A 25,771-nucleotide genomic window follows, 5' to 3' on the forward strand; every position below is an offset into this window, starting at 1 on the left:
AATGTGTTTTTCTTTTTATACATTTTCATTATGTATTTATTTGTTTTAATTTGATGTAAACCGCCCAGAGTCCCCCATTGTGGGGAGATGGGCGGGGATAAGTCTAATAAATAAATAAATTTTAAAAGGAATTCTAAAACAAAACCTGGCGTTAAGTAAGTAAACTTGGCATTGTAAGTAAAAATTCCACTTGATTGGATTCACATCATCCCCTAAACCAGGGTTCCTCAACCTCAGCAACTTTAAGATGGGTGGACTTCAACTCCCAGAATTCCCCAGCCAGCTGGGGAAGTCCACCCCAGAAGTCCACCCATCTTAAAGTTGCTGAGGTTGAGGAACCCTGCCCTAAACCCAAGTTCCAAATACATAATTGCCCTATTCACATACTATATGATGTCCAAACAAACCATAATATGCCTTGGCAGGATGTCCTGCTTTATACTGCCTGCAAAGCCAGTGCCTGCTTTCACACAATATACTTACTCACTCTCATGTTAGACACCCATCTTAAACTTGCCAAGTTTAAGCACAAACCCTGTGCTAGGGTGGGGTAGGAATGCTAGATCTGGGCTGCAATACGCTACACGGCCACTAGATGGCAGGAAAGAATATTGCGTTTTTGCCTTCACACCTCGTAGCCCGCAATCTCCTTTGGCTCCTTAAAGGTGTTAACTCTTAAGACTGATGAATGAAATCTCTGTAGTTTTCTTATTCATCCACCCTTCTGTTTCCTGCTGGGAACTTCCAGCAGCACTTTTTCCTCTCCCTTCCCCCTTTTCACGAAAAGAGTGGCTGGAGAAGTAAGAAAAATTCTGTAGTTCATCATCTCGCACTTTCTTTGCAACGATCAGTTTGGGCAATCGCCGTTCTCTTTCACGAATGCCCCCCAAAGCGTGATTTTTTTTTTTCTCTCTCGAAGCAAATCGCCTGCTTTTCAGAGAGCAAACAGCTGAGTTCACACAACACGCGTTTCACTCGTTTGCCCGGTTTTGGCAGGTTACCCCCCCCCCAAAAAAAACCTGGGTTGTGAAAAAAACCAAAAAATGCTCCTAAGCAATGTAATGTACCTCAACGAGGTCTGTTTGTAACGTGAAAGCAAACGGATCTCCCAGGGGTGCAAACTCCGTCCAATTCCCTCGCTGCTCCTTTGTCTAAAACTCCCCTACCCCGTGGACCCAGAATTTCAAACGAGAAGGAAGCCCCGTGTCCCGCTTCGCCACCCGTATCTCGCGTTTTCTCCTGATCTTGTCCCAAGGGATAAAGTCTCCCACGTCCTCTCCCTAGATTTCCGGTTGCGGAGTTTTCGATACGCAGCAGACGCCCGGGGGAAAGTAAGGAGGCGAAAGCGGTTTGCTCGGGGTGGGTTGAGCGCTCCCTGCAGTGCAGACGGGAAACCGTGGTCGATACGGAGCGCGTTATTCAGGGAAAGCTGAATAACCAGGCAGGACGGTTTTGCAGAATCCTTCGTTTCACGTTTTGCTGCTCGGCTGCTAACAGGCAAACACCCCACAGCAAGGAAGGGGATGTGCTGGCTCCCGTTCAGCAGGCGTGAAATCTAGGCTTCCCGGCTGTGGGTTTCATTGGGTTGCCCATCCTTCTGCCCCGCAAGGATGAGCTGCGATAGGGAGCCGGAACTCGAGGCGCTTCCAGTCGCTCGGTCTCTACAAGCCCCGCCTCCCCGCCCAGCTTTAGGGAGGACGCGCTTTTCGGGCCACAATGTCTTGGGCGCCGGGCGGGGAGGACTACATCCCCCAGCGTGCCGCGGGCGGCGGCGCGCAGGCGTGCTGGGCTCGCTCCCCTGCCATCTTGGCTGCTTCCGCGGGAGCCGCCAAACAAACGCGAAGGTGCCCGAGCGCGTCGGCCGCCGCGGGGCGGAGGGGTCGATGGTGGCGCCGGGGCGGGCTGGCAGGTGGGTCCGCGGGGGCTGGCGGGGGTGGGCCGGTGAGCAGGCCGAGCGGGGCGGCTGCAGGAGGATTGCAAAGCCCATCATCCCCAGCCGGAGGGTCCTCCCTCAGCCTATTGCGACTCTCCTTCCCAGCAGCCACGGCAGCCCCCTCCCCCCCATCCCCTCAGCTAAGGGGAGACGGACGCAAACACGCACATAGCCGCATCCCGACGGGCTGAGTTACCAGTCCCATCATCCCCAGCCTCCGCGTCTTCCTCGCGAACTCGGTCCCCGTCTTCCCTTGCCTGGTTGGCCCCGCCCAAGGGGAGGAAAAGGGGACTCCCTGTAAGGGGGGGGCAGGACGACTACAACTCCCATCCTCCACAGCCAGCGGGCCGTGAGAAGAAGCGGGGGGCCTGCCTTGGCGGGAGGGGGAAAAGGATGAATAACTTGGGGGGGTTCCTTCTTTCGATAGGGTTTGCTGTGATGGAAAAAGAGGAAAGGTTGGCGCCTTTCTCCCCCCAAGACTCCCAATTCTGCCCTCCTCCCACCCCTTTGGGGGCTTCTTCTCTTCCCCCCTCGATTTCTGCACAGACTGTGCCTGGCATCCTCCCCACCCCCCTTTTTTTCCTTTTTTCCCCCCTTTGGGGCAAAATGGGGATGACAATACCCAGCGCTTTCCCCCTACCTGTCCTTAGATGCCCCCCACTCTTACTTGGAGGGGGGGAGAAAATAATGCCACCCCCTCCCCTGATGAGTTGTCTGTGGGGGGTCTTTGGCATCTCTTCCTCTACTTTCCCCTTTTTGGGGGGGATGTGGCGGGTGGGAAAAGCACCACGGGTCGCTCCTGGGGTTCATTTTTGATTACTGCTTTTTGCCGGCAGGTCTCCCCCCCCCCCATTTTAAATCGTTTTGAAGGGCAGGAAAGTGAAATAAGCTTCTTGTTTTGAACTTCCTCCTGGCTGAGATTTCTTGCTCTGGGACCTCCCTTGGCAGCCCACGTTCCCCTGTCAAAGGCGAGTGGGAGCCATTTCTCTCTTTTCCTTCCCACCGGAGATTCCTGCCTGCCCCCCTTCTCCCCCGCCCCCTTTTCCGGCCTTTTGGGGCTTTGCTTTTGTTGGTGGGGCAGGCGCGTCTCTCCTCGAGCATCCTTTTCCTTCCTTGCTTCCAGTCGTTGGTGGGGGTACAGAGCGCTTTTGTGGTTGCAAGGAGAGAGAGTGCGGGAAAGAGGGAGGGTATTCCCCAGTGTTTTACTTCTAATTAGGCAGGGTGTTTTTAAAACCTTGTCCATAACAGCCTCCTCCCAAGTCTTGAGTTTCCTTCCTTGGGAGACGTCTTGCAGAAGATGGTGTGAACCGTGAGTAGGATGAAGAGTTGGGGGTATCTGGGCTTTAATCAGAGTGGAGGCAAACAAATTCCATCTTCATCCTGTTCCTTACAATTGCCCATTGCCCTGCACAGAGTTGTGTTATGTGTTGAGTTGGTGTCTTTGCCCCTAAATGTTGCCAAGTCTAGCCTGGGACAATTCAGCCTCACCAGAAGTCTTCTAGGGAGCTGGATCAGGAAACTGTGGTTGATCTGCCCTTGGATGACTTGTCTCTGTGATACAAACACAATTCTGTGTATGTAACTGCCAATTGACTAGGCCTTTGCACTGTGGGTACCTCCACCCTGACTGGTATCCTCCCTTCTGTCTGTCTGGATGTGTATTTTAGGAGAATGTCAACTGCTCATCTGGGCCATCTGAACCTTGTTAAGATCCAGGGTCTGTTGACTGATCATAATTTCAGCCAAGACTGTCTAGTTACCCATTGGAGCAGGTCTGAGTATGAAGGATATTGAATGCAACCACAGGTGATCTGGCAGATCTGGATGATGATTTAGGTGATGCCCAAAAGATTCTGGAAATGAGATTGCCAGATAAACCAGAACTCATGCAAAGAGGCAGGATGGCTCTTAAGAGGACACTGAATGAAGAATTTCTCAGCTTTTGTGAAGCAACATCTGCTTGCTTTTGTGGCACCCCCCTCCCCATGTTCACCTTCCACTAGGCGAATGCAAAAGGTACCACTTGGGCCTGGTCTCTGGGAAATGCAGGAACGTTCTCTCATTCTACTTGACCACACCAATCCAGCTATTCCAGGGTGGTCTAGTAGTTTACTCTAAGCGGATTTTCCAGTACAGGAAATGATTTGTGGTTTACTTCTGAACGACTGTCAGGCCCTCCCCTGGAACTGCTGGATTGACATTCCTCCTCTGCAGTGGTTCATTTTGTGCATGCTTAACCTCGACACTCCAACTCTAAAGAAGAAATTTGCAGAAACCATCAAAGGGTAGGATCTGCGCTCCTACCCCATGGTTGCCGGTACCTCCAAGCCTTTGAAAGAACCATGCGAGCTCCTTTGGCAAGGAGAACTACTGCTTTGGGGAGCCAAGGCTGGTTGGACAGATACTGTATGGAGACTGGAGTCCCCTTGAAAGGTTAGCGCTAAAGGTTTTCTGGACTTAATTTGTTGGTTAGCTGGTGGCATCATCAGAGCAGGTGGGACAGCGTGACGGTGGAAGTGGTTGTGCTGAGCCTCGCAACTATTGTAATTTGCCACTGGGACAGTTAGTTGGCTAATGACCTATGGAAGACCAGACTCTGAGATTCAGGGAGGGCGTGTGATTGGTCTGTTGATTGATTGATTGCATTCCTAGATCACTTCTCCAGGAATTTAGGGCAGCATTCATAATGCTCCTCCTTCCCATTTTTCCTCACAACAATCCTGCAAGGTAGACTATGTTGTGAGAAAGCAGTTGTCCTAAAACTCCACAGGGAGTGTCTGTGGCTGAGACAGGTGTAAAATCTAAGTCTCTCTTAGATGATCACCTTCCCCACTACCCCATCCTGGCTCTGGGGCCAAGAGGGAGGAACTGGCCCAACACGGAGGATCTGAGGCTGGGTGTGGGGACTCGAATTTGTATCTCCTTACCCCTAGTCCAACCCCTTGACCACAGTGGCTCTCTTGTTTAATTTTTGCAATTACAGAGGCAGGGAGCACTCCCTATGTTGCCATAATATAAATTGGAAGGGAAAAAAACAGTAAAGCTGACATTTCCTTCTCTGCTTGAAGAGTTTTTAGCCCAGTGTTTCTCCAGTTTGGCCACTTGAAGATGTGTGGACTCCAACTCTCAGAATTCCCCAGCCAGTATGGCTGGCTGGGGAATTCTGGGAATTGGAGTCCACACATCTTCAAGTGGCCACGGTGGAGAAACACTGTTTTTGGCCTCTTAACCTCCTTCCACGTGTCAGATGGAAGTTTCTGGTAACGGGTGAGTGTTTTCACTTGTAATTGCTGATCTGTTGATGGGAGCCCGTTGCCTAAAACAACAAAACCTTTTGTGGGTTAAGAAGTGTGCCTGGAACGGAGAGTGTTTCCAGCTCTTCGACTTCCTGCAATTACTTTGGCAATGCCAGATCCTCTCCTTACATCCATACCCTCTGGGGCTATGTGTAACTCTTAAGATTGCCTTGCACTGCAGGACGCACCCCAGGTTGAGTCACTCCTTTGGGCTCTTTGGAGGTGCTGGGCGCCTTTTGGCAGCGGGAGGGGCGAAATAAACAGCTTCAGTAATTGGCGATAAATTTGCACCAGCAACTTTTTTTTTCCTGCAGAGCAAATCAACCTAGGCGTCTTCTGCCAAGTTACAGAATGAAGCGGAGATATGCAAAAGTGTGGGTTTGCTCTTTATATAGCTTTAGGATGCAGGGCTTAGCCACAAAAGGCCTTAACCAAGGTTTGGTATTCTTCACCAAAAGGAAAAAAATAGATGCATCTTATTCAAATGTACTGTATTTTGAGTACTGTAATAACACTCCTGCCTGCCTGCCTGCTTGCAATAGGAAGGGCTGAAACATCACACCCCTGTCCTTTGGATGGCCTCTCAACATACGTTTACTTGGCTCCTGGTGTTACCACTTTTTTTTTTTTTTTTGGTATCATTGGGACTAGAAACTTCTTTTTAAAGAATGTTCTCAAAATGCTAGATTTTGCCCTGGTTCCAGATTCTGCAGTTGTAGGCAATTCCAGAATAGACCAGTCCTGTGGTCTTACCTGAATTTTATGTCTCTTAAATGGTTTTTACTACCAAAAACATTTTTGTGCAGAACATTTTCTTCCAAATGTCCCATAGCCTATGGCAAATGTGTATCTGTTTTGTTTAATTCTAGCAAGGCGTCTGTTATACTGTACAAAAGCTGAAGGAGAGGGGTCTGGCTTGTTGTAGAAGGGAGGACAGATGGTGGGACGAGGAATGAAGAACAAGGAATAAAACTTTATCTCAGCCTCATTTTTGTATAAGAAGCTAGTCAATTGTGCTGGGTGAAATAGTACAACAATTCTGAGTAGCACCAACGAATGAATCAAAAGACAAGTGAGAGAAACCCAAGGAAACTTCATTTTCAAGGCTTCTATTTCCAACACTGCCTAGGTTTGCAAAGGACACTGAGCTGGGTCAGTAAAGGGGGCAATACCTTGTATGAATCCACCAACCCAGTCTGTGGTAGTCCTCACCTTCCCACAAACCCTGCAACTCCAATGTTTGATCCCCAGATAGCTGCATTCTAGGAAAATGGCACTCAGTCTTCTCAAAAGAATGCTGCAGTTTATAAAACGTGCATTTAGGGCTCCAGTTATCCACCTTCCTGCATTTTTACTTGCCCATGGATGGGACAGCAAAAACGCAGGGAGTGTGTAAGATAGTTTGCTCAGTCTTAAGACTCAATTCCATACTTGTGGGGAGGCGATGCTGATTTTGTGACTTAAAACCTTGTGGGGCTGATGCGGGTCTTGCAAAGACCAGTTGTCTGATGGAAGTGACTTTTGTTGATGTCTCTCCCTTTTGTATTCCATAGTCTTTCCCCTGGAGTGGATTTGCGGGTGTGGTGGCACCATACATAATGGGCAGTCCATCCTAGGAGGCATGTGTAGTTTCTCGCCATCGCTTCTTTATTTCAAGAGCCACCTTCCCCAGCAAAGTACTGTCTAGATGTTTTGGACCACAGCTCTATGGTCAGCAGCTGGAAATGCTGTTCTAGGGAAGATGTAAGAATCTGCCTGCTGGAAGAGGCCAGGGTGCCCTCTGATGGCCCAGTAGCCAGGCAGTTGCATTCAGAAACCTCACAAGGACAGGCAGGAAGTTGATGGCTTTCTTCCACGGTTGCTCCCCGCAGTTGGTACTCAAGGCTTGCCACCTGTGATTCTGGAAGTGGCAAGTCGTCATCAGGGCTAGTAGCCCTTGAGAGCCCGATTCTCTGTGAATTTGTCCAGCTGCCTTCTAAAACAGTCTAAGTGGTCAGCTGCTCCTGCATGATGTGGCAGCCAGTTCCATGGCTTCCATGATCCAGAGGAGGAAACCATCCTGCAAGATTTTCCAATGCTCTCTCGGTGACTTTAAGTGACCTCCCTCAGATGGTATAACTAATCCAGTAAGATACCCAGAAATAGTGATTTGCAAGATCAAGGAGCAAAGGACTGTGCCTGAGACAGCTGGTGTATGTTGGGGGGGCGGGTTGGTATTCTTTTTATGAATCCATGTGCGTATAAGCACTTGTGTGCCGTTATCTTTCTTTGAGGACCTTCATTAAATATAAAGAGTTGTTCTACCAGATCCTTTGTGGGGATGAACTTCTTTGAACACATACTGTATACAACTGAAGTGACTCCTCTGTCCAATTGCTTGCCTCTGAGTTGATCCTCCACAGATCAGATTTCTGCAGCCCAGATCCTTTTGCTGCCAGCTTGGCATTGGAGGAAACAGGCTGAGTGGACAGACCTCTTTTACCTATGTATGCCTTGTGTGTGTATGTGTGCATGCGCGCATGCCTTTGAGTCAGTCTTGGCAACTGCCTGGACAAGTCCTTGCAGTTTTCTTGGCAAAATTTTGAAAGTGGTTTGCCCTTGCCAGCTCCCTAGGACTGAGAGAGGGACTGGCCCAAGGTCACCAGCTGGCTTTACGTCTAAGGTGGGATCAGAACTCAGCCCCCAGGTTTCTAGCCCGGTGCCTTAACCACTGCACCAAACTGGCTCTCTGTGTATGCCTAGGCCCTTCTAAACAGCCTTTTCGTGCTCTTCGGAGCTGTTCAGTTGTTCTTGGGAGTGTCGTTCTGCCCCACCTGGGTTGTAGGTACTCAGGATCCAATATGGCATTCAGGAGGTGGTGCGTGGGAGGTTGTCTCCCCTGACGCTCTCTGTGCCCTTGCAGGGAGGCTGAGCTCTGCAGGAGCAGACTGACAGAGGAACGATGCCTGTGGTGTGGCCAACTCTTCTGGATCTCAGCAGAGATGAATGCAAAAGGGTCCTCCGCAAACTGGGTAAGTGAAGCCTGGATGGGAAAACTTTGTAGAGAAGGGCAAGAGCCTAGACCTCAAGATGGAGAGTAGGTCCAAAGTAGCCTATCAGTGCGATGCTAGGGCTCCAAGGGGAAAAAGGCTATGGGCAATCACACTGGTGGGGGCTCTGGGGGACCCCTGTCAAAACGTTTGGAGGCAGCAGATGACTTCCCTCTGATTCCAGGGATTTTTATGCAATAAATACTGTATTTTTATTGTATTTTAATTAATATTTATTGTTGTTTTATTGTGAACCACCCAGAGTCACTTTTTCGTGAGATGGGCGGTATCTAAATTTGAAATATAAGTAAATAAATAAATTCCAAGTGAGGTTTCTGAATGAACTTGACTAGGATGGAGTTAGCTTTCTTTTCCCCGACCTGACATCTTCCAGATGGGCTGGATTGCACATCCAGGTCTCCACAGAATGGCATTGAGCAACTGGAGTCTCAGTCCTACACTTTTGCAGAAGGCCGGAATACTTTGATTTTGCAGACGTGCCCTGCATCTGCTCTTCTCTTGCCAGAAAAAGTCCCTGGACCTTTCCTTGCAGTATTCTTGCAGGGAGAGATGGCAGGGTGATCAGTTGCACCCCCTTATTGCTTTCTATGACTTACTTTGACTCTCAGCCTCTCCTTCCTCCACTTTGCGCTCCCCACCACTTGCCCCCCATGTAGAACTGGAAGCATATGCTGGAGTGATCAGTGCCTTGCGGGCCCAGGGAGATCTGACCAAGGAGAAGAGGGATCTTCTGGGGGAGCTTTCCAGAGTGCTGAGGTAAACCCAATTAGCCTGGATCACTTGGCTTTCTCTCTGCTAAGGAAGGCTGTTTTGAATCAAAATCCACTTGGCCATTCAGTTGGAGGTGCAAAAAATGCAGAAAGTGGCAGGGGGGGGATCCTTTCCTCATAAGAAGAACAGTCGATCTTTAGGGGATTATAGGGAAACCTTGCTCATTCACTAATTGGGGGACATGCCTATTATAAGCACCCCTTGTTAAAGTGCTATTTACTACCACCTCACCTTGCACTACACCTGTTTCTTTTTTGACCTTTTTCTGGGCAGGGAGACATGTTTCCAAATAAAGAACCAGGTTGCAGTTGTGCATAATGTTTATTTCCACCAAAGGCTCTGGGCATAGCTGTCTGGTTGAAGCCCCAGTGATGTCACATGCTACAACATTGTACAAATGTTGCAATTACGTAATGTGCATCATTTGCAGGATTGATGTCATGACGCGTGCAATGTCACGCTTCCCTTGCTTCTCAAGAAGTGTTGCTTTGATGCCTGTGGCTCCTGTAGTATCTGTTCAGGGGAAAAATGGGAATTATGATTAAGCCCATCGCAGGACCAAATTTTGAGGAAACTGTTTTAACCTCTAAGTAACAGTTAGGGTCCCCCTGCACAACAAGCTTGCAAAAGGGGAATTGTTAGATTAAATTGAAAAACAAGGGGCAAGTTTTATAAGCCATTAAGTAACCAGCAGTTAAACAATAATAATCCATGTATCCTAATAGCAAGAGATGGGGCAAATTCTGGTTTTCGCAACCTACTGAGTTAGTCAATGGGGAAGCCGACAGGAGTTTGCAAATGGCAGTGACGTGACCGTGGGACGCAACCGCGCAGGATTCACCTAACAACAGCAACCGGAACTGGCACCATAAGTTGGTGTGGTTACCTGACGTCGTGCTTTACAACCGCGTTGCTTAGCGACAGAATTGCTGGTCCCAGTTACCGTTGTTAAGTGAGGACTGCTTGTAGTCTTGCTTCCATTAAATGTACATTCCACTTTGCAAATCTGAAGTTAAATTTGATCTATGTCTTTCAACAGCATTTCGACGGAAAGACACCGGGCAGAAGTTCGGAGGGCGGTCAACGATGAACGCTTGACAACTATTGCACATAAGTAAGATGGGAGTATTAAGAAAATTTTATAACCGGATCTCACATAAGGGAACATTTCTGAGTGTCTCTTTTTCCTTCAGTGCTCTCTGCCCAGTATGTTTATTTCTTTACTACATTTTTACCTCACTACAATCCAACAGATATTTAACGGCTTACAGATATAATAAAACAAAAGTACAGATATGCAAAAGGGCTAAAATCCTAAAACCACATAAAACATACAGTGCGAGACAGAGAGGCCTCACAGTCCAAACACCCTCCAGGAGAGCTTGGTTTTCAACATCTTCCAGAAGGTGGCTAAGATAAGAGCAGATCTAACCTCAAGCAAAAGGTCACTGCAGTGTCACCACTGAGAAGCAACACTTGAGTGTTGGCCCTCCCCGACTTCCCAAAAGTGGGGAGCAATCAAAGGCTTCTCCCCACTCTGTTGTAACAATTAGGCAGGCTGCAAGTAGTTGAAGACATGCTAGAGAGCACCTGTCTGCTTCCTCGGAAGAAAGGCGTCCCAGATAACACAGCCAGATGATACTGCAGCCATCACTCTAGGTATTATTGGTTTACTCAGTGCAATACATAAACGCAGCCCGTGATTCATTGGTGCAGCTTCTTAACTGGTGCCTTCCAGCAAGTGAGAACAACAGATTAGGGAAAGGATAAGTAACTTAGGTGGAGAGCGAACAGGCTGTTTCTAAAGCTGTGGGTTTCTTTTCAGTATGTCTGGGCCTAACAGCTCTTCAGAGTGGTCCATCGAAGGCCGTCGACTGGTTCCTCTGATGCCCCGGTTGGTTCCTCAAACAGCCTTCACCGTCACAGCAAATGCGGTGGCCAACGCAGCCCTCCAGCACAACGCATCTCTCCCTTCCCCTGCAGAAACAGGAAGCAAAGAAGGTGAGGGTAGGTGGCCTTTCTCTTTTTACAGGATGGGGAATGAGAAGAACGGAGATAGTTTTCACATTTGGAAGGAACAAACCTTGAACTGGGGTTTAGCATACTTTGAAGACAGCTGGGTGCTATTGCGTGTGGGGCCCAAAAATGATTTAAGAAAGCAAAACTTATTTTAAAAACAACGAACGAAAACGTGTGTTTTGTCTTCCTCTTCAGTAGTGGTTTGCTACTCCTACACAAGTACCACCTCTACACCAACGTCCACTCCTGTACCGAGCGGTAGTGTTGCAACAGTTAAATCCCCCAGACCTGCCAGCCCAGCCTCAAACGTTGTCGTTCTCCCAAGTGGAAGTGCTGTTTACGTTAAAAGTAAGTGTATTATCAGCCAAAATGGAAGATCTGGACTTGAAAGAGTATAGAGATGATCAGAATATGTCGGTTACACCTCAAAGCAGGCTGCTGGAATGCTGATGTAGTGGCTCCAGTTTACAATGGAGGTTAAAGTAGCCCATTTTGAAGTCAGACTACTTCTGGTACTCTTGGAACAGATCATTTCAAGGTTGCAGGTTAGAACAGTTTGATTGTACAGGTAGTCGTTTAGCGACCACAATTGGGACCAACTCGGTCGCTAAGTGGGAACTCACGTGACTGTGATTGTGCTTATGATTTGACTTTCTTTTTGCCCCACTCCCCTGCCCTTTGGAATGCTCAGCCCGGTGCTGTGATAATTAGCAAAAAGGGAATTAATGTTTGTATTTACATTAATTGGAGAGAAAGGGATTACAAGAGAGTAAGCAGGCACACAGTGGGGAATACACATTGAAAGGAAAGTTTGCCTAGCCTGCTGGGAGCCTAGAGCTGCTTAGGAGGCAAACAAAAGCCAAAGGTGTGAAAGGGATTAAAGTCTTGTCAGTTACAGGCAGCAACTGGAAGCTGGCTAATTAAGGTTACAGAGTTGAGCCTGTTAACTTGTGGTTAGCCTTTTGGGGAAGTGCTGGGCTCTGGAGAAAAGCAGCTCAGGAGGAGATCACTTGTTTAAGCAATCTCTGCACTCTGCCGGAGGAGAAAATAAAAATGGTGAGGCACAGGACAATGCCTACTAACTGATGTAATGGTGAACACGCGATTGAGAGAAACTGCAAAGGTTGTAAATGCAGGCGTTGGTCACAGAGTTATTTTTTTAGCACCGTCGTAACTTTGAACGGTTGCTGCACAAGGCAGTTGGTAAGCAAGGTCTACCTGTAGAATATTTTATACATCCTTGTAGCCAAGGGCTCATGGAATATTTAGTGTTAAGGAGCAAACTCTATTATGAGGGCTTTGGCAAATCTGCAAGTTTGATTTTCTCAGATTCTCATTTTTCCAACCCAGCTTCCTCAGTCCATTTCTGCGCATTTCACCTAACATATACATTTTATGCAGGATATTTTTCACAGAGAAGTGCCTTATATTCTGTTACACAGTCTGCCTAAGTCACAGACTGCATCTGGGAAGAAATAAGAATTTTCTTTGAAGCAGGTGTAGGTTTTTACGTACAACTTTGGGGAGCGCAAATAAGGGAAGTTTGCATTTGAAAGCCAGTAGCAGAGGGTTCTCCACTCTTTGTCCGATAATCTGTAAAATGCTTTAGAAAGTTGTTTTATTTTGACCACTTGGATCAACTGAATGAGAAGAATGTGTTCTTTGTTGCAGGTGTGAGTTGTTCAGACGATGACGAAAAACCCCGCAAGAGGCGCCGTACCAACTCCTCAAGCTCTTCCCCTGTCCTCCTGAAGGAGGTCCCCAAAGCCGTCCCACCGGTCACCAAGACCATCACAGTGCCTGTGGGGGGCAGCCCTAAGATGAGCAGCATCATGCAAAGCATCGCCAACTCCTTGCCGCCCCACATGTCTCCTGTGAAGATCACCTTCACCAAGCCCTCATCCACGCAGACCACCAACACCACCACCCAGAAGGTCCGAGGTGGGATCAGGGTGGTTTGTGTGAAAGCTTCTCTTACCGTACCAAAGGGTTGGGCCAACATCTTCTGGGGGATGAGGAAATCCAGCTTGAGAATGCAATGGTATCACGATGCTGCTTAACCTTTCTGACTAAGCATCTTAAAGATGTTGCAATGTCAGTTGAGATTGAAGGCAGTGTCTCCCAGCTCAACACAACACATTTGTGTTGAGCACATTTGACTGCTGGCAAAAGTTTCTCAATGTTCTTTTCCAGGTAATCATTGTGACTACATCGCCAAGCTCCACTTTCGTCCCCAACATCCTCTCAAAATCTCACAACTACGCAGCTGTCACCAAACTCGTCCCAACATCCGTGATTGCTTCCACCACCCAGAAGCAGCCCGTGGTCATAACGGCTTCCCAGTCCTCTCTGGTGAACAACAGCACCAGCACCGCAACCACTAGTCCCAACACAGGGAGCTGTTCCACGCCGACTTCCACTCCCAGCACAGTTGCGGTGACCACAGTGGTGTCCTCCACGCCCTCTGTGGTTATGTCAACGGTCGCACAAGGTGAGATGCTAGCTGATTTGAGTGAGCGTGGGAAGGGCCGGTAGCTTTTAACGGCCGGGAATGTTTGCTGTATGCCAGAAGTTCCTTCTTCCCCTGGGCAGAATCTTGGAAAGCAAGTGGTTGTGAGTCTGAGACCTTTTTCCAGTTAGAGAAGAAAGCAGTCAGCAGACAGACAGGAAATAGTTACACCTGTCTTAAGTTGTGTTCCTCACATAGTACGGACTTCACAAAGGGAGCACATAGGAAACTGAGGAAAAGGAACCTAATCTTTAGAACCGGCGTGAAATCAAAGCAGCCGTAGGATGGGTTACTTGCACTAGCAGTGATTCTCTAGGCTTCAGGCAAGATTGCGCAATAATCTTTGGGGTTTAGGAGGCATCATTGAGGACCTGCTGGTGATGCTGAATTTACCAGCTTGCCTTTTTTTTAGGGTTTTTTTTTTTTTTTTTTAGTTTTTTAAGCAGACAAAAAACCCTGACAATTGGTTTATGAAGCCTATCAAAAGTTTAACCCAGTGAAACTTTGATTTAATGGGCTAATTAGGAAGAGCTGGTGGCTACAATTCCCGACTGTCCAGATGAGGTGATTTGCATCAATCTGCATTATTTGCATAATTATATCATTACCCCAATGATGTAAATCACCAACGATGGCTTAAAATTAAGGTAAAATTAACAAATGTTTTGTCCATTGTCTTAGGAGAATGTCCAGAAGGAAATTTTGCCTGCTAAATGGTGTGGGGGTCTATTAAATCAAGGTTTTACTGTCAACCATTTTTTCTTCTTCACTGCTAAATATTAGAGGAATTGCACTACAGGTACTTGGTAGTTTGACGCCAGATTTTAGCAATGTGGCTAATGGGTGAAGAGATACAGATGACTACAGAAAAAGGCTAGAGGGAGCCCATTAATGGATCAGATTTAATCCAAACCATACCGCCATGAAGGTGAGGAACTAGGAAAGGGCAGAGTCTTAACTCTCATTAAAGACAAAAGTGGCCTGGATTGAGGGGGGTGGGGCAAATAATTAAGCCAGCATGCCAGTGGGTTGTACTTTTCAGATGATGGATGTTGTGATGCAGTTTCACACAGTGGTGAGAACAGAAACTAAATAAAAATGTAAAATGCTGGCTGGATAATTTAGTTTAATGACCAGATGTTAGTATGTTTTCATTTCCCTTTTTTAAATCCACTTCTCTACTGTTATCTTTCATCGTACTTTTGAATGCCACCTTGACTCCTGTGAAGACAGTGGTATTCAAAGGTTTGTATAAAAAGAAAACAAAATGAAATTTAAAAATGCACCTGTAAATTCATACCCTTTCCCTCTTCTAGGTGTGTGCACGTCAGCGATCAAGGTGGCCTCAGCCAGGCTTCCTTCACCCAAGAGCCTGGTGGGAACGCCCACCCAGATCCTCGCCCAGTTTCCTAAGCAGCAGCTGACTCCAGCTTCACCGGCCGCTCCACCCCAGCCGCCCCCACCACCCCAGCAGTCTCCTCTGCCCTCCAACATTAAGCCCACCATCCAGATCAAACAAGAATCAGGTATTACAAAACAAAGAATATTGTCCTGGTGACAGGGGGAGGTAGAGGTTTGCAATGGGGGGCAGATTTAGGAGAAATTGGCATGGGTCAATTGACATATGTGGGTAAGAAAGGGACTTGGCTTAGATATCTTGGGGGTGTTTCATCCCATTGTTCCTTTGGGACAGCAGAATCCCAAATCAAGGTCTAGGGAGTGAATCCCCAGCCGTTTATGGCCAGGGGATATATTAGGAAGATGGTTTTCCTAATATCTAGCAGGACATGCTGAAGTTTCAGGAGGCCTCTCCTTGCTTTGGAAGCCTGGTTGCTCATATTTGTGCCTTTGGTGGGACATGTATTTGGAGGCATTTCTGGAGGAGGGGGTCCTTGACCACCTCCCTCATTACCACTGATATCCCTCATCAGCTGTTAGCAAGCCCTTTGTTGGGGAGGCTGGAGCAAAGGACATTTTCAATTTCAAAATAAACAGGACATTTTCAATTTTGCAACTACACGCTGGCATCTTAGGAGCTCAGGATACAAAGGGTCTGGTCGGCATTGGCCAGCCAGCAAAGTTGTCAGCTAAGGAAGCTGTCCTATACAGCTTGGTGTGGTTGGGGTGGCCTTCCTCTATCTGGTACCTTCCAGATGTGTTCTGGAAGATGCGTAAGTAAAAGACAGCTGTGCAGTGTTCTGACTTCAAAACAGTCCAATTTCAATACTCCAGAAGCAGCAACTGCTTTCAGAACCCCCAGAAAAGCTCATTTAGGGCTCAAGATGTTTTGTGACGGAACATTTTGCACACCCCTGGACTGTAAATCCAGGGCACCAGGTTGGAGAATACTGATGTAGTCTATTTTTGGTTTTCCTGAGATGGAGAAAAGTATCCTAGATTACGGCGGACTTGCTACAATTTTTTTCTAGATCTGTCTGAGTTGGAGAGGGCCCTCTTCCTGTCTTGCCTGACTGGTTGGCAATAGTGGTGTTTGATCCATGTATATTGCTTTCCCACTGTGTTATCCTCATCAGCTTTCCATTAATTTATCTTGCTCTGAATTTTAATGCTTTGTTGACCTACTCTAGGACATTAGCTGCATCCTAAACTTTCTCTGATTTTCTGCCCTCCTCTCCCTCCCTTCTAATGCTTGCCTTGCCACCCTGTTCATGTCTCTTTCCCAGGTGTCAAAATCATCACTCAGCAGGTTCAACCCAGCAAAATCCTCCCCAAACCCGTCACGGCGACTTTGCCCAGCAGCAGCAATTCTCCCATTATGGTAGTGAGCAGCAACGGGACCATCATGACCACCAAACTGGTCACAGCTCCTGCTGGTGAGTAGATCTTTCCATCCAGGCCAGTTCCAAAGCCAGACCGAAGAAGTGGGAGCAAGTGATAGTTCTTAGCAAAAGTTGTCAAGCATGAAAGAGTTAGCTCTGGAGTCATTTCTGCTTGCGGAGGGGGGTGGCTGGTAGTCACAGGGTTCTTTTGAAACCCCAGGTTGCCAGCTCATGAACTGATCTTCACAGGGCACACCAAGCTGTATATCTATATTACTCAGGGTTGTTTTCAACTCCTTCCTGGGATTTAAAATAGGAGCCTATTTAGAGATAAGTACACAAAACCCTAACTGGAGGTTTCTCAGATTCAGGACCTGAGATGAAAGTCAGATTTGAAAACTCAGCAGTTTGTGGGAAAACCTCAAGCAGCTACAGTGGGGCAAAAAAGTATTTAGTCAGCCACCAATTGTGCAAGTTCTCCCACTTAAAAAGATGAGAGAGGCCTGTAATTTTCATCATAGCTATACCTCAACTATGAGAGACAAAATGGGGGGGAAAATCCAGAAAATCACATTGTCTGATTTTTAAAGAATTTATTTGCAAATCATGGTGGAAAATAAGTATTTGGTCCATATCAAAAGTTGGTCCATATCTCAATACTTTGTTATATATCCTTTGTTGGCAATGACAGAGGTCAAACGTTTTCTGTAAGTCTTCACAAGGTTTTCACACACTGTTGCTCATATTTTGGCCCATTCCTCCATGCAGATCTCCTCTAGAGCAGTGATGTTTTGGGGCTGTCGCTGGGCAACACGGACTTTCAACGCCCTCCAAAGGTTTTCCATGGGGTTGAGATCTGGAGACTGGCTAGGCCACTCCAGGACCTTGAAATGCTTCTTACGAAGCCACTCCTTCGTTGCCCGGGCGGTGTGTTTGGGATCATTGTCATGCTGAAAGACTCAGCCACGTTTCATCTTCAATGCCCTTGCCAGGCCCTTAAGTGGGAGAACTTGCCCAATTGGTGGCTGACTAAATACTTTTTTGCCCCACTGTATCTGAGTGTCTGTGTGCATATGTGTCTATATAAATATTTTTGTTTAAGTGAAAGAAGAGCTTTTTGGAACCAAGCAAAGTTGCCTAGCTAAATTTAAAAAAAAACAAAGCAGAGGAGCTTTTGAGCTTTACTTATTAATACCTTTAAAGGAAAACACTTATAGATGTACTTTGCTTTGGTCAGACTAAGATGTCTGAAGGTACGGATGATGTAAGGCACAACATCCTTTCCCCAAAGCTCAGGATTTGAAGATCCCCAGTAAGTAATTCCCTCTGATTAGCCTGGTGGATCTGCCAGTCACCGTGCTCATCTCTTCCTCCCCATTCCTACTTACTGTGACATTTACAGAGAAGCAGAGGCAGGAAGGTGTGTTTTTGCAGACACGGTACCTTCCTTTCTGAAATGCTCCCTGATACCAAATTACGCAAAGAGTGTTTTAATGGCCCTACTCTGGGTTTGTTCGCTTTGGAGAGTTTGAGCCTACTTTCTCTTAGAGCCACGGAGTTTGGCCCACAATTTGCCTAGATCTAGCACATCTCTCCTTTTCGGCCACCTCGGTTGAGAATACAGATGTGTCGGTACAAGGCTGGATGACTGGCCCCACCCTTCCCATAGTGGCACACAGTTCAAAACTCTAGTACAGTGTTGTCCAAACTTGGCCACTTTAAGATGAGTGGACTTCAACTCCCAGAATTCCCCAGCCAGCATGGCTGGCTGGGGAATTCTGGGAGTTGAAGTCCACTCATCTTAAAGTGGCCAAGTTTGGACAACACTGCTCTAGCACGTTAGAGAGGAACGTTCACTGTAGCCTTCATCCTGACGTGCATATTGTCTGTCTGTGGGCTCTAGAAGACCCGTGCAGTTGTGGAAGTTGTCTTCTGCCATCTCTCCACAGTTGTGACTTTTGGCCACGGAATGTCAAATTGCTTAGGCGCAGGGAAAGCACACCTTTTGCAAGTTTTGGCCATGCACATCTCCTCTTGGTCTTTACACGTGACATGCAATCCGACCATAAGTGGATATCTTATTCTGGTTTGGTTTTTTGTTTGTTTTTTGCCCTTAAACCAGGGACTCAAGCGACTTACACCCGTCCAACTGTGAGTCCTTCCATCGGGGCACGGGTGACGGGCACGCCAGGTGCGGCCACTTACGTGAAAACCACTAGCGGCAGCATCATCACAGTCGTCCCCAAATCGCTTGCCACACTGGGAGGCAAGATTATCAGCAGCAACCTTGTTTCCGGTAGGTAGGCGCGTGCCGCTGTTTAATTGGAAACAAAGCAGGGACAAGCCCTGGAATTTAGAGAGCTGTGGGTCAATGGACCCAGCTTATTTTGCCGTGAGTTTGCTGTTTTAGCTTCAGCCATGAGAAAGAGGCGCAAAAGGAAGGCAGTGGAAATCCGACACAGAAGGGGGTTTAGAAAAGAGCATTACAGCGTGTGCTGTAGTGACCAGAGAGGTCACTGTTGGGTGCCTAAAAAAATCTCTTGCTCTTGGTGCAATCTGTCTTATCTGCAGTAGGAGAGTCAGCCTGTATGGCAGAGTTTTTACAAAGTGGCTGGAATTAGTCGTTCCTAGAGCCTTCATTGGAAGACATATCTGGCCTCCTAAGGCAGAAGCTATCTGTTTCTATATTGTGCATTTCCTAGGGGATGGGAATGGGGATGGGAATGCTCGCTGGAACATACTTTCCTCTGCGCATTCGTTCTGGGGAATGGTTCACCTTGCCTGATGGGAAATGAAAGGAAGCTTTGACAGGGAGAGTTAAAGTTACCACAGTCTTTCCAGTGGCTGAAGTTGGAGGCATTGCGGCTCAGAAATAAATTGGACAGAAAGCCAACAGGCCAAATTCTAACAACTCTAAAAGCCTTTTAAGGGATGAATTTTAATCATGCAAAGTCTGCCCAGATTGAAAGTCAAAAATCCTGTTCCCAGCCATGTCTGCTCCTGTGACAGTCCCTTTTGCATGCTGCCATAACCGTAAACCCTAGTTCATTGTTACAGTGGGGAGCCTTTGGTTTGTGGGTGCTGTCTCTTCTGCCTTTGAGGGGTAGGAGATTTCATTTCTGGTTCACGACAATCCAGGAAAAAACTGTGGTTAGGAGTTCTGGCTTGCAGGCCATCAGTGGTTTCTGCAGGCCATTGTTTACTTATTTATTAGGTTTATATGGTCACCCATTTCAGATGCATGCCACCAGAACATTTGCAGAATAAGTTTATACCTCTCTGCATATATTTCCTGTGGTGGGCACCTCCCAAAATGCACATTTAACAATTGTCAGGAAGTGGTGTGTAGAACATGGTGGGTTGTGATCATGAGGATTGCAAAGATGTGGCACAGTTGGGGAAGAATAGGTTTGAAAAGCAAGGGAGTGCAGCGATGTCAAGCAAGCCTCGCTGTAGAAGAGGAGCTGAACTCCGACTTTCCATTTAATGAAAATAAAACAAACCCTCAGTTGTAATTAGTGCCAAGTTTTCACGACCTCTCTGTTCTTTCTATGAAACTCCCCACCCAAGCTGGCAGTTTCCCAAGCAAATGCCACTGTTTGTAGACCAAGCTATTTTATTTTCACTTTTTTTTTAAGGTAACTCCTTGATGAAGACCTATTTTCAGCAAAAAGGTATCCAAAACTTGCAATGCTCTAGAATAATTTGTCTGATTTCTTTCCGAGGGTCACAACAACTCCAGATGTTATAATCTTCTTAGTATATCTCGGAGAACTCAAAACAGTAGACTCATCCCAGGCCAACTGAGACAACATAGTATGTTTTCTGCTCCCTGGGGGGGGAGAAAAAAGAGTCATCTTAAGCTGAAAGTTAATTCATTGGTCCCTTTTTTCCCAATTACCATGAAACTTGACTCAGATTGGGATGGTGTCCGTGACTGAGGAAATTCGTCCAGTCCACAGTATTCATGCATTCTGATGCACGCGTTCAGGGAAGCCCCATTAGACACACAAATCAGTGTGTGAACGCAATGGAGTACTTAGCAGTTTGGTTCTCTCCATTGCACTGAATGGGGAAGTGGTTCTGGGTTCTCATTGATGCATCCCCATTCCCACATTAAGAAAAGAGAGAGCTGTAGTCAGTATTCTCGTATGTGATTGCCCCTGTAATGTGCCAGGAGAAAGCCATTAGCATCGTTCCTCCTTCAAATCAGTGGTCTTTGCTATTTTTCTTCTCTCAAGGAACTACCACCAAGATCACTACAATCCCAGTTACTTCTAAGCCCAATGTCATAGTCGTGCAGAAAACAGCAGGAAAGGGGACCACTATTCAAGGTCTGCCAGGGAAAAATGTAGTCACAACGTTGCTAAACGCAGGGGTAAGTACACATCAGCCTGAGAACAGCAGCATCAACAGCTGGTGGCCCATAAAATGTTATTGTGTGCTCAGGGGCTAGTGTCAGCACCCTCCCGAGATGCCACCTAGGAGACCGCGTGATCAAAGTGAATTTCTCACAACTAAAAATTGTCCCCAAAACAAAATAATGTAGCAGTAGTAGTTATGATGATCATCCATGGTTAGCCAGGGTTGAAGGCACATTGGTACAACACTGCTTTTAATGGTTTTCTAAAATTAAGTAAGGTTGGGGCATTAATCTGAAGAAATTTGCCCACTATTGCCCTGTTTGGGTACTCTCACTTAAAATCACTTAAAAGCTGCCCAGAGTCATTCAGAGTTGGGTGGCATACAAGTTTAATATATTATTGTTCTTGTTTTAGGCAGAAACACCAAAGTCTTGTAAGGTTTGGTAGACTCCTGAGATCCTGGGCACTTTATTTGTTAGATCAAATGAGTTTTTATTTGATATTGGGATCTGGGTTTTGTTTTCTGTTTGGTTAGTTTTTTTGCCTCTGAAAAAAAGACGACGAGAAGCTTGGTTTTTAAAGAACAACATTAAAATGAGCTTGGTTGATGTTTGACTCTTCTGGAAGCATTTTGATGGTCTCTACTTCTGCAGATGATTATTGGAAAACGTCTGCAGAACAAGTGATTTTAGGCGACTTGAGCAAATGTGCAATGTTGTTGGGTGCATAGTTGTTCGTTTTTTAAATTAGCCTTGCTTAGGTTTGTTAGGGCAAGGGTTTTCAATTTTTTTCAGGCCGCAGAACCTGTTTTTAAAAAAATTCCCAGCACTGCTGATCAAGAGGCAAAGCTCTATCCATAGAACATTAGCTGCATCCCCAAACTCTAGAGTTCTGCAGAACAGAGTTTGAAAGCCCTGCCTTAGAGCATTAAAAGATTCTGAACAAATGTTGTTCTCAGGGTGAGAAAACTATCCAAGCCGTTCCAGCTGGAGCAAAACCAGCCATCATCACTGCCACCCGGCCCATTACGAAAATGATTGTCACGCAGCCGAAAGGAATTGGCTCCAGTGTCCAGCCAGCGACCAAAATCATCCCCACCAAAATTGTATACGGACAGCAAGGGAAAACTCAGGTATGCCTTAAGGTCTTTTTTCAATCCTTGGGTGAGAGAGAGGTAAACATAGTCCACCTCTCCACTTCCCTCCCCTCATAAATGATTGGTGAACAATTCAGAATCTGCTTCCCAAACTCTCCAAGGTTTTGGCCTAGCACTTGAGATAATGGAAGCAACAGAGTAAGTCGTCCATACTCATTTTATGCATGTATAAAATATGTAAACAGATGGATTCTAGAACAAGTCAAGCCAGAGTTTTCACTCAAGGCACAAGTGACCAGGCTCAAATTAATATATTTTGGACATATTATGTGAAGACCCAGTTCCCTTGAGAAGTCCATAATGCTGAGAAAAGTAGAAGGAAAGAGAAGAAGAGGATGACCAACAGCAAGGTGGATGGACTTAGTTACAGCACTGATAGGTGCATCATTGGGAGACCTGAAGGACCAGGTTAGGGACAAATCCTCCTGCACAAGGTCTGTCTATGTGGTGACTAAGAGTCAACATTGACTTGATGGCGCATCATCATAAAATATGTAAAATACTCATGTGTAAAAGCCCACTTGAATTTCTTCTAACAAGTATCTTCTGCTTTAACAGACATCCCTTCCCATCAATAGTCTGTTAAATTGAGGATTTACTGCATGAATTTTCAAACTGATAAAAAAAAAATGAACTATTAAGGATTGAGTAGTTTGGCCACACAGCATTTTAGACATCCATGGGCACAATTGAAGGTGTTTGACTTGCAGAGCCCTAAAGTTTTACCCAAGCTAGCAATCTCTAGATCTCTTCAAGACTGTAGTGATTGTAGATGAATGTGTGGGGCATCCACCAGACCCCATGCGTGTGGCTTGGGTCACCCATTATGGATTGGTATTTTGAATGAACCAGGTCACAAATTGGCTTGTTCCAAAAATTCTGGATTAAAAAAAAAAATCTTAAAAGAGGGAGGAGAGATGGGATACGTGGCTGCTAATTATGGTGGCTCGGTGGAATTGTGGTGGTTCAGAGTTCATTGTCTCTCCTGTGACCAGCTCTTGGAAAACAAATGGACAGCAGTAATGCTCTCCTGTCCTATTTTTAGCCTTGTAAAAGAGGTCTGGTTGGTCACTATAAAGAGTAGAATGCTGGTTTGGTGGCACTTCAACGCAGTCAAACAGTGAAGACTTCATAACATTTCATAGATTCATAAAATTGTGGAGTTGGAAGGGACCACGAGAAGTCCAGTGTTTCTCAACCTTGGCCACTTTTAAGATGGGTGGACTCCCAGAATTCCCCAGCCAGCCATAAAGTAGCCAAGGTTGAGAAACATTGATCTAATCCAAGCCTTTGTGATGTGCAGGAAAACCCATTCCTGAGAGATGTCCTTTTCTTAAAAACCTCCAGAGATGGAGAACCTACAACTTCCATAAGTAGACAATTCCACTTGTGTAGAGATCTTACTGTCAGGAAGTTTTCCTTATATTTAAATGAAATCTAAGTTGCTATATGTCTCCTTTTGATATCTGGCAACTTTTCCATTGTGGTGGTAAAAGGTACCCCCCCCCCACACACACACTTGTGAGCTGCATTCATTACCAAACCTATGAGATCCCCCCCCCCCATCCATGTGAACTGCTTAGAGTGTCCTTGTAAGAAAACATTCTCAGCACACTGAATTGACCCTGAGTGGCAACAGGGGAAGGAATCAGGCAGGGACCAGTAGCCCAGGAAACCAAATTGCTTATATTCACTGGCCATATCTCAAAGAGAGTGTAGCTGACTTGCTGACCTAGTAGGAAGGGATGAATAATAAGAAGGCCATCCAGAGGGGTTTATCAAACACATTCCAACGTCATGTTGTAATTTACATTGTGTCTGCCTTTCCCTTTGTCTTGTCTTCGAAACGTAGTAGGCCGAAGGTACATAAGCTGTGGTTCTGCTTTTCTCAGGGCTGCTCAACAAGCTGCTAATGGTTTGCTGGGAGCCCAGCGTACACTGTTTGTTGTTTGCATGCTTAATCCATTTATGTTGTATCTTCGGAGTGATTTGGTTGCTTTAAGTGAGCCACGTTGGAGCCAAAACACATTCTTCCAAGGTGTTTTGAAAACTAGGGAGCTGTTGTGTGATTCAGCTCCACTGGAGATGGGGGCAAGTCTCACAACACAGAGAATTAAATAATTGTAGTATGGTAGAGTTGGAAGGAGCCACAAGTATCCAGTCTCACCCTCTGCACTGTGCAGGAAAACCCATGACACCTGCAGAAGTTCAGGGCACCCACCCCTGTTGTAAGCAAGTAATTGCTGTTCAGTATTACTTGCGAGAACAGCTTCTGTTTGCCCTTTCTCCCTTCGCTGCCCCAATTTGCTGTAGGATAGATGTGCATCTGAATTCTAAGCCCTTAAGCAAGGACTCTTTGCTTTCCTTGCAGGTCCTTATCAAACCCAAGCCGGTGACCTTCCAGGCCACGGTGGTCAGCGAGCAGGCGAGGCAGCTGGTGACTGAGACGCTTCAGCAGGCTTCCCGTGTGGTGGAGACAGGGAACGCTTTCCTGCCAGAGGTGAAGGAAGAGCCCCAGGCGTATACTGACAGCAGTTCCTCTTCTATGGAGTCCACCCAGGGTTCCCAAGGTGAACAGCGTAGAGATTTCTCTCGGTGATCAGTGTGGGGTTGGTATTTGCTGGAGATGTCTTTTCTATCCCCCTTGAGCATTTTGGAGATGTCTTTCCATGGAGAAAAAGTTCTGGCCCTTCAGGCTGTGCTGGACTTCAGATCCTATTAGCCCCAGCTAGCATTGTGAAGTTCATAGAAGTTGCAGTCCAAAGCTAGGAGCATTTTCGCACCCCAGATATTGACCCCCAGGTTGATAATTCCAGCTGCCCCAAATGGAAAATTGGAAAGGGATTCTGGGAATTGCAGGTCAGCAATGTGAGAGAGTGGAGGAATTCCCCATCTGTCTTGTAGTCCAGGATTTGAAGGATCTTGGTGGCCAACTCTGCACACGCCCATTGCTGAAGCAAGGTCTCAGTCTGTTCCATGCAGTTTTCATCTTCTGAATCACTAAATGGGTTCCAAATGCTGGAACAGGGAGTGATGAGTGGAATGAGTGGAACTGAGGTGGGAAGGACTATGCAAATCTACTCTGTGGTCCCCAGGTAGTTGAGACCTAGTGCAGGTACAGGTCATGACCAGCAAGACCACCTAAGTTCAGATGGAAGCAGAACCTACAATGGCAGTCCTTCCTGGTGTTTGTCACTCCTTTAAAGCCCCAACAACCATGTTTCCCAGATGACATGGTAAGTATGCAAGTATCTTGAGAATAGCATGTACCCTGCTGGACTAGCATCCTTGATTACAAGTTAGTGTTGACTTCCTCCCATTTCCATTTGTTAATATGTTATGAAGAGTGGCCAGCCGCAAGCATAACAGAGGGACATGGCCATGGAGAAACCATAGAGATATTTTTTTGTGAAACTCTCTGTGGTTTGGCAAAGAGAGGCCAACCAAGGCTGATGGGAGACTTCTGTCCCTTTCTTTGTCTCAGATTCCCAGCCTGTGGTCCATGTCATTGCTTCTCGAAGCCAGGATTGGTCAGAACACGAAATTGCCGTCGATTCCAGCCCAACCATAATCTACCAAGATGTCTCTGGTGAATCTCAATCAGCAACATCAACAATTAAAGCCTTGTTGGAGCTCCAGCAAACGACAGGTGAATATAACAAACCTCAGTTTTACCCCAGTTGCCTTGTAGAAACTCTTTTGAATTTGCCTTTCTGTGTGCTTCAAGAGCAGAAAGCGCTCAGGTGGACACGGTTGGATTCGCAATGCAACTTCCCATTATTTTCTTGTTAGGATTTCAGGAGAGCAAGTGAGCTTCAGTGTTAACTCTAGAAGGTGGGCAGATGCCTTCGAGTACCAGTTGCATGGGGACAATGGCAGGACAAGGAGATATC

At 46.6% G+C, this 25,771-nt stretch overlaps 1 protein-coding gene across 9 annotated transcripts in view; it reads left to right on the forward strand.

Moving 5' to 3' along the window:
• The window catches only part of EMSY (EMSY transcriptional repressor, BRCA2 interacting), a 43,100-nt gene that overhangs the window by 3,659 nt on the left and 13,670 nt on the right, over positions 1-25,771 (forward strand). Inside the window, exons 1-16 of one of the 9 annotated variants that reach the window (XM_088140463.1) lie at positions 1,768-1,909; positions 8,132-8,240; positions 8,936-9,035; positions 10,090-10,164; positions 10,876-11,057; positions 11,268-11,417; positions 12,741-13,003; positions 13,263-13,560; positions 14,895-15,104; positions 16,263-16,412; positions 18,481-18,654; positions 19,997-20,032; positions 20,600-20,736; positions 21,681-21,854; positions 24,250-24,448; positions 25,363-25,527. In XM_088140463.1, coding sequence (XP_087996589.1) covers positions 8,171-8,240; positions 8,936-9,035; positions 10,090-10,164; positions 10,876-11,057; positions 11,268-11,417; positions 12,741-13,003; positions 13,263-13,560; positions 14,895-15,104; positions 16,263-16,412; positions 18,481-18,654; positions 19,997-20,032; positions 20,600-20,736; positions 21,681-21,854; positions 24,250-24,448; positions 25,363-25,527 — 2,383 coding nt within the window. In that variant the 5' untranslated portion in view covers positions 1,768-1,909; positions 8,132-8,170. Of the gene's footprint in view, positions 1-1,767; positions 1,910-8,131; positions 8,241-8,935; positions 9,036-10,089; positions 10,165-10,875; positions 11,058-11,264; positions 11,418-12,740; positions 13,004-13,262; positions 13,561-14,894; positions 15,105-16,262; positions 16,413-18,480; positions 18,655-19,996; positions 20,033-20,599; positions 20,737-21,680; positions 21,855-24,249; positions 24,449-25,362; positions 25,528-25,771 lie in introns of those variants that run through there. The other 8 variants (XM_088140465.1, XM_088140460.1, XM_088140464.1 and 5 more) reach the window with 8 other exon arrangements.

Source organism: Python bivittatus, unplaced genomic scaffold (assembly GCF_059951505.1).
Source record: "Python bivittatus isolate LINGU-HERP-01145 unplaced genomic scaffold, Pbiv_v1 ctg000340_np1212, whole genome shotgun sequence".
Lineage (NCBI taxonomy): Eukaryota > Metazoa > Chordata > Lepidosauria > Squamata > Pythonidae > Python > Python bivittatus.